The sequence below is a fragment of the Palaemon carinicauda genome, chromosome 5 (assembly GCF_036898095.1).
Source record: "Palaemon carinicauda isolate YSFRI2023 chromosome 5, ASM3689809v2, whole genome shotgun sequence".
Classification (NCBI taxonomy): Eukaryota; Metazoa; Arthropoda; class Malacostraca; order Decapoda; family Palaemonidae; genus Palaemon; species Palaemon carinicauda.
Window position 1 is genome coordinate 3,880,947 of NC_090729.1, and position 7,443 is coordinate 3,888,389.

The window sequence follows — 7,443 nt, forward strand, 5'->3', positions numbered from 1 at the left end:
AATCATTTGGTAACGACAAAGTATTGTCGAAATAAAGGAAAGAGAATAGATACTCTATCATTGAACAAAGGATAACGCCGGAGAATCTATAGAAACTGCCTAAGTTGGAGGATTCCTCGTGGAAACGTATACAGTAGACGCTACCAAAGAAATTGGCTTGCCTTTTAATTATTAATATTATTTTATATATATATATATATATATGTATATTATATATATATATATATATGTTTATATATATATATATATGTATATATATATATATATGTATATATATATATATATATATATATTAAATGCATATACATGCATATATACACATATATATTTATACATATATAGTATATACATACATATTTATACATATGTATATAATATGTTTATACATATTCTCAAGTCATTCCTGGTTTTTCTTTTGACCTCGCTATCAATGCTGGAATACTTAGCATGCACTACCTTGTAATTTTCATTACTTCTTCGAAAACTTTCAACACAATTTCTGTCTTTGTCTCCTTTTCATAGTATCCCAAGTATCATTTAATGTCCATGGTTTCCTCTTTGTAACTGCGTATACCAAAATTTCACTGCCAACTGACTGATATAAGCTCTTATTATCACACTATTCTTCAATACTTACCTGCTCTTCGTGTCTCAGAGTCTCTTAAGACTGCAAATGGATTCTTACATCCACTTGCAAATGTTTCTCTGTGCTCATCTTCTGAAGCTTAGTTGTATCAAACCTAGGTAATCTGTCCACATTTCTGTTGGGTGCTTTCAGTGATGATTTCAGTGTGGCAATGAGCTGGTGATCAATACCAATATGTGTACCTTACATTTCTCCTGAGTGCTCATTCTCTCTTTATTAACGGCTATATGATCTGTTTGAGTTTTGAGAAGAAAACCATATAAAAGTGCTCCATTTTCATTTGCAACTTCGCCAAGACCCTCAACACCCATCACATTCTCTATACCTTGGTTATTCCTTCCAACTTTAGCATTGAAGTCGCCAATCACTATTTTCATGTCTCTCTTTGGGATCTCATCTATTACATTCTGCAGTTCTTCATAGTATTCATCATTTAATTCTTCAGGGGAATCATTTGTTGGTGCATAGCAACTATAATACTCGTATTGCACTGCTTTGATTTAAAATTTGCCAGTAACAATTTACTACTTACAGCTTTCCTCTCGGTTATTGCGTTTTCTGCTTTTTATGTCATTATTCCTACCCATTCTCTTCCAACTCAATTTGTTCTTTTAGAATATATATATATATATATATATATATATATATAAATAAATGTGTGTGTACGTATGTATATATGTTGGCATGTATGTTGGCCTCGTCTAAGATTTCCTTACCAATACCCTAACAACGATTTTTCACTTAATGTTAAGATAAATGTAATAAATGTAAGTATTTATAGTTCTTTCCATTAAATTAATGACTAAACCCACTTGCAAAGTTCATGATTCCAAAATATGTTTTTTTCTATATTCTCACGTACTTTTAGCAACTATTCTAGAGTGTATTGTCCTAGATTAAAAGGAAAGTTTGTCATCATGCAAGGGTAAAAGTCCATTTAATCTTATAGAAATTTTCTCGTGCTTAATTATCGATTCGTTTGCCCAGCAATATTTGTACTATAACCTCCATTTTTTTCTAATGTTACACTGAAGAGAGAAAATTAACAGTTGATTATTTTTTACCTTAGTTATTTTGCCGAAAGAGTACTTCAGTCGAAAACCAATCATATGGTGATTAGCATTTACTTGTAAAATAGTCTCATTAAATTTCCTAATATTTTTATAGCTGACATTTAATCTACGAGGAGAGAAAAATGTACAGTTCTTGCTGGAAGGGTACTTCAGTCGAAAACTAATCAGATGGTGATTAGCATTTACGTGTAAAATATTCTGATTAAAGTGATATTTTTATAGTCTAATCTACAAACTTCAAACACCTTTTATATATCACTTGTACCTTTTTGCTAGTTCTACATGTGGAAGTGCTAATTTATTGATGAATTTATGAAATAGTTTGAAAATGTGTATTAGAGAATATTAAATATGTGGTTTCTGTTCATTTTTTATCATCAATCTTCATTGAGTAATTATTTAAAGGACATTAAAATCATTCTGCTAGCGTATATACATAATCACTCAAGTACCACCATCTTTGTATGTAGTAAATTGATGTTATGTGAATTTCTTAGTCAAAATCATGATACTTTAAGGCAGAATTTGATATAGTCAAGGAGGTGGCATATTTGGCTATTCTTGATTTAATTTTTCTCGTTCATTATTAGTTTCAATGAAATGTTCTGAGAATTTCTTGACTTATAATCATCCTATGTTAAAGTGGAATTTCTGTTACTAAACATTGATGTACAGTATGTAATTATTTTCTTTATGATTTTGAAATGGAAGATTATACGACAAAGAATTTAAGAATATTATTTTTTCACATTGCTGATTAAAGAGAATTACTCCTCACCAAGAATTTACGGTTAATGTAGCCTAATCATATCGGTATCTTCACGAAAAGAAGAAAAACTTTTTAATACTTTTGCGTCTAAACAGTCGTACATTTATTTGAGATTGTCTTTCTTGCAAACAAATTAAAACACTTAATAACATACATTATTTTTAATATAATTTAATTTTTCTTATTCGACAGTCGGTTAATATTTTATAATTCTCGTTTTTTATCTGAACTCAATTAACAGATACCAAAGATTCCGTAAGACTATCTTGAATGTGTTCCTCCTTGATTAAAATGATGAATTATGTGTAATATTTCAAGTTTCCTATATCCTAAATTAGAATAGATATATCTAAGGCCCAAATCATGATAAATGGATTCTATTTGCTCATTAGATAATAGGCTTTTGTTGCACCGCTGTTATGAATAGGCCATAATGGATCATACTCGTGGAATAACTTGCATTAGACCAGGGATGATGAACGACCCGCCTTCACCCTTGTCTTTGTAAAAGTAGCAGCGGCAGGAAAGTGGGAATCGTTTCGTAGCACTAAAGTGGATTACTTTTCTAAGATTAATTGCAGACCCATATGTGAATAATAACATTGACAGGTGAGGTGGGGTGGGGGAGCATAGACATTTGTATGATCTTATAGATGTTCCGTTGCTTTTTAATTTTGTTCTGTCGTGGTGCGTATGTACAGTTCTGCCTTTAAGTATGGTGTTTGTGTAAACAGTCGCTGTATTGATGTAACAATTATATATTCATATATATATATATATATGTATATATATATATATATATATATATGTATGTATAATAACTGTTGCATAGAACAGGGTTGGTTCCAGAGAGAAAAGTTACTTGACGGTCACTGCCATGAAGATTTTTTTTTTCAGTAGGCGTTTCCCTTGATAAGAACTGGCTTCTAATTAAAAGGCAAAAATCTACGCTTCATTTAACCTGAAATAGCTATATGCTGTAAATATTTCTCTCTCTCTCTCTCTCTCTCTCTCTCTATATATATATATATATATATGTGTGTGTATTATTTATAAATTGTAGGCATGAAATAGATTATTATTCCCATATTAACGTGATAGCTATATGCTGTAAATATTTCTCTCTCTCTCTCTCTCTCTCTCTCTCTCTCTCTCTCAATATATATATATATATATATATATATTATATTTATATATATATGTGTGTGTGTGTATTGTTTATAATTTGTGGGCATGAAATAAATTATTATTCCCATATTGATAGTGACGTGTGGTAAGCTATTAAGATACAGTAAGTTAGTATGTAGGGTTGAGATATGTGACAGTAGCAAAGGACAATAGATTTAGGTAGATATCACAGGACTCTTCAATTAAAGGCACGTTTAATAAGTAGTCCAAATACAAATCGTATTACTATGTCATTTTCTTCCTTATACGAAGCTTGTATTTAGCCTGCAAGGAATTTGATTTTTGTTTGTGTGATGTTGAAATAGCGGAAGTATTGAATAGGTAATGCTTGCAGCTCTTTCAATAGATTATGGCTGCCCATGTCTGAAGAGCCCGATTAGGAAATACAGTTATTTAATCATTCAAATTCATAAGCAAGATATTTGTTTGATCATGGAGAAGCCCTAAATGTACATATGACCACATGACGGATGAGAGAGAGAGAGAGAGAGAGAGAGAGAGAGAGAGAGAGAGATAATGATTATTCATTTGACGTTATTCTGCTAGTAACATTCATGACTACTTGTGATTTTCTTAACAGCTGTTTCATTTTTCTTGATTTTTTTTGTTTTATACTTTAATGTTGAATTAGTTGATTTACAATATTCGCTTTGTAACATGATTTCAGTCTCTCCTCTGGAATTTGATAGAGGTTCGAAAGTCCAGATATTGTATTTACTGAAGTAGGAAGGGTCTAGGAGAAACTGAAGTAGGTGAGCACATAACGCCTTCGCGTATATTTGAATATACATCTTCAGTCTACGAAGTAAATGGCGAACACTTAAAGGGAGAGGACCCGTGTATAGTGATCTCCATTATATTTTATGTTACTCTCTTTTATTTTTTTTTTGTATGTATTTAGGGTATTTTAATGTACTTACATGCGAAATTTGAGACCAATTGGTTGACTATTTTTTTTTCAAATGATATTTTATTTATTCTTTGTTTAATCGCAATAAAATTTTCGTATATGCATTTCTCTCTCTCTCTCTCTCTCTCTCTCTCTCTCTCTCTCTCTCTCATATGTATATATTACTTTTTTATTTTTAAAATTTTCCATCATAATCATTCTGGTTATATTCAATTTTTAATATTAGTAATATAAGGCTAGCAGCTTTTGAATTTTGAAAATCCTGCTATAAATCAAAAAGTTAATGGGATCTTCATGCACTAATATCACTCAAAAATTAGTTTCGAGAAAACATCAATTGATAATTCAGGAACAATCATACATAAATATTATTTACAGGGACGTACATTTGCATGTGTAAATATGTATTCGAACTTAAGAAATCAATTCTTTTATTGCATTTGCAAATACAATAATGTCTTTAGAAAATACAGTGTAACAAATATAATTGTCACTTATATTCATTAATACGTCTGGTGTTTTAAAAGTTTAAAGGCCACTCATGAATGGCAGAGGCAAGAGGCAGTGACATTGCTCTATCAAGCAGGACAATACCTTAGAGACTGACCATATATACATATGATTAGCACCCAAGCCCCCTCTCCACCCAAGCTACGACCAAGGAGGGTCAAGTAATGGCTGCTGATGACTCAGCAGATGGACCTATAGGCTTTCCCCCCCCCCCCACATCCTTAGCTCACAAGGATGGTAAGGTTGAAGCGACCAAAGGGACTAACGAGTTTGAGTGGGACTCGAACCCCAGTCTGGCGTTCACCAGGTAGGGATGTTACTGCATCGACCACCACAACCCTAAATGCATGGTTTTGTTCATCTGGCGTTTGAAAATGAATTTACAAACCTCTATTGATGTAACATGATAGGCTCTGTTTGTTATGAGAATCCACAATGAAAAAAAAAGGTGGGGGCTAATATCCATCAGCTGTCAGCTATTGTGGAAGGTGTCAATGGTTTTAGAAGCCTCCTCATCTGGTTTGTGTGCCATTTCCTCCTCTCCGCAGGGGGATTCAGTGAACTTTTGATTTTGTTTACTTCCTCATTTCTAATATGTGAGATCGTCGTTATACTGACAATTCTTCTTCCCCACCGTTATCCCTACATTAAGGGATCGGGTGCCTGACGAGCCCTCTACAATGCCTTCTATCAAAGGCATCCTCTTCCACCATATCTCTTCTCTCCATATCATCCTTCACCTTATCTCGCCGTCTGATTCTCTGCTTCCCTCTTCATCTTCTCCTTCTTATAGGTTTCTCCGAAGCCCTCCTCACTCCCTTCCACCAATTACCTCCTTCAGTTTTTTTTTATTATTTGGAAAAGGTAGGGTTCTTATGTGCCCTGTATGTTATTCGGGATGTCACGTCACATGACTCGCCAACATTTACAACCCCATTTTTTTTATTGTATTAGAAGCAAAAACATTGCTAGCATTATCTTCTCGCCAGAAATGTAAGAAAATAAAAATAGCCATCTAACACCAAAATCACTACACTGCACTATAGGGGACTTAACTTAGTTTGGGTACTGACTTGCTTCACTACTCCCTATTGATCTTTGCAGGCCATTCAGTGATGTTATAGGCGAGTATTCTGCTTGTTCTATCAATAAAAAATCTTTTGTATTCAGCCTTTCAAGTTCTTTCTCTTCACCGAACTTTCAGGTAATTTTTTTATTAGATTTTAAACTTTTTTTTTTTTTAACCTCATTTTGTCTCCATTTTGTCAATTTACTCGATTTTGTTGTTTCCTGGATAATAATGGTGTCCAATGTTTTTGGTGACTTTCCATCGATTTGCCTGTTTCTGAGCACAAAGCTAGTTCGTAACGGTGAGATATGTGAGAGTAGCAAAGATAATAGATTCAGGTAGATGTCACAGGGTTCTTCAATTAAAGGCGCTTTTGATAAGTACTTAAAACATGCAGTATTTTGTCATTTTCTTCTTCATATGAAGCTTGTATTTAGCCTGCAAGGAATTTGATATTTGTTGTTTTTACTGGACAGGGTTTGCCCATGAATACTCGAAACAGTTATGATAGAAAAGTAGCGCAATGTGAAACGACCTTTATTGACATTTTAAGAATGATAAAAGTGATAGTAAGAGTGGCAAGTCTTTAGCAAATACTGAAAGTTAAGAAGCACCAAGAATAGAAAGATTAGAGAAAAGGAAAGTAACAGTGAAATCAGGGCGAATGCAGTTCTGTGCTTGCAGATATATTACCTATTGCATGTTTTGTTAAAAACGATCTTGTGAAGGATTCTGTTTTTACAATTTATATTATTGTATTTACCAGCGAAATAAAACTTTCTACAAGGAGTGAAAACCATCCTGTGTTAATGTCAGAACAATAGTATCGTACTATGATAGATTTTATACCGTATATGTTTGTTGTTCGTTTTTATTGTAATAAATCAAGACTTTTAGTGTGAAGTTTATTGGAGAGGATTGGTCTATTAATTAGTTGAGGTGGTGGTTACTTATATAATTTTGACCATCAAATATGTTTACATTATAATATGAGTATATGACGGGAAAGTATTATTGCTAAGGTAGAAAAGTTTAGGGCTTTGATTAATAATTTAGATTCAAATGTGAATGCATGTGATTGTATGTATGTGTAAATAGATAATAAAGTAAAGTAGTCTACAAGATAACTGAAGTTCTCTTATCCATGAATCCCGCTATGTGAGTCGTAAGAGTTCTCGTATGGTCACCCTATGGTTTGTAAATGTCCTCCTTAGAATATTAATTCTTCGCTAACGCTTTCTTCTCCTGGTTCCTAGAAGAGACAGTCATAATTTATCA

The 7,443-nt window shown here is 32.8% G+C and overlaps 1 protein-coding gene across 1 annotated transcript; it reads right to left on the reverse strand.

The window, feature by feature from the left end:
* Positions 1–786: 786 nt before the first annotated feature.
* LOC137640423 (craniofacial development protein 2-like) lies at positions 787–1,471 on the reverse strand. The gene is made up of 2 exons (XM_068372980.1): positions 1,459–1,471; positions 787–1,136 (listed from the first exon to the last, which is right to left on the reverse strand). The coding sequence occupies exons 1-2, from the start codon at positions 1,469–1,471 to the stop codon at positions 787–789; spliced, it is 363 nt and encodes a 120-aa protein (XP_068229081.1).
* Positions 1,472–7,443: the final 5,972 nt, after the last annotated feature.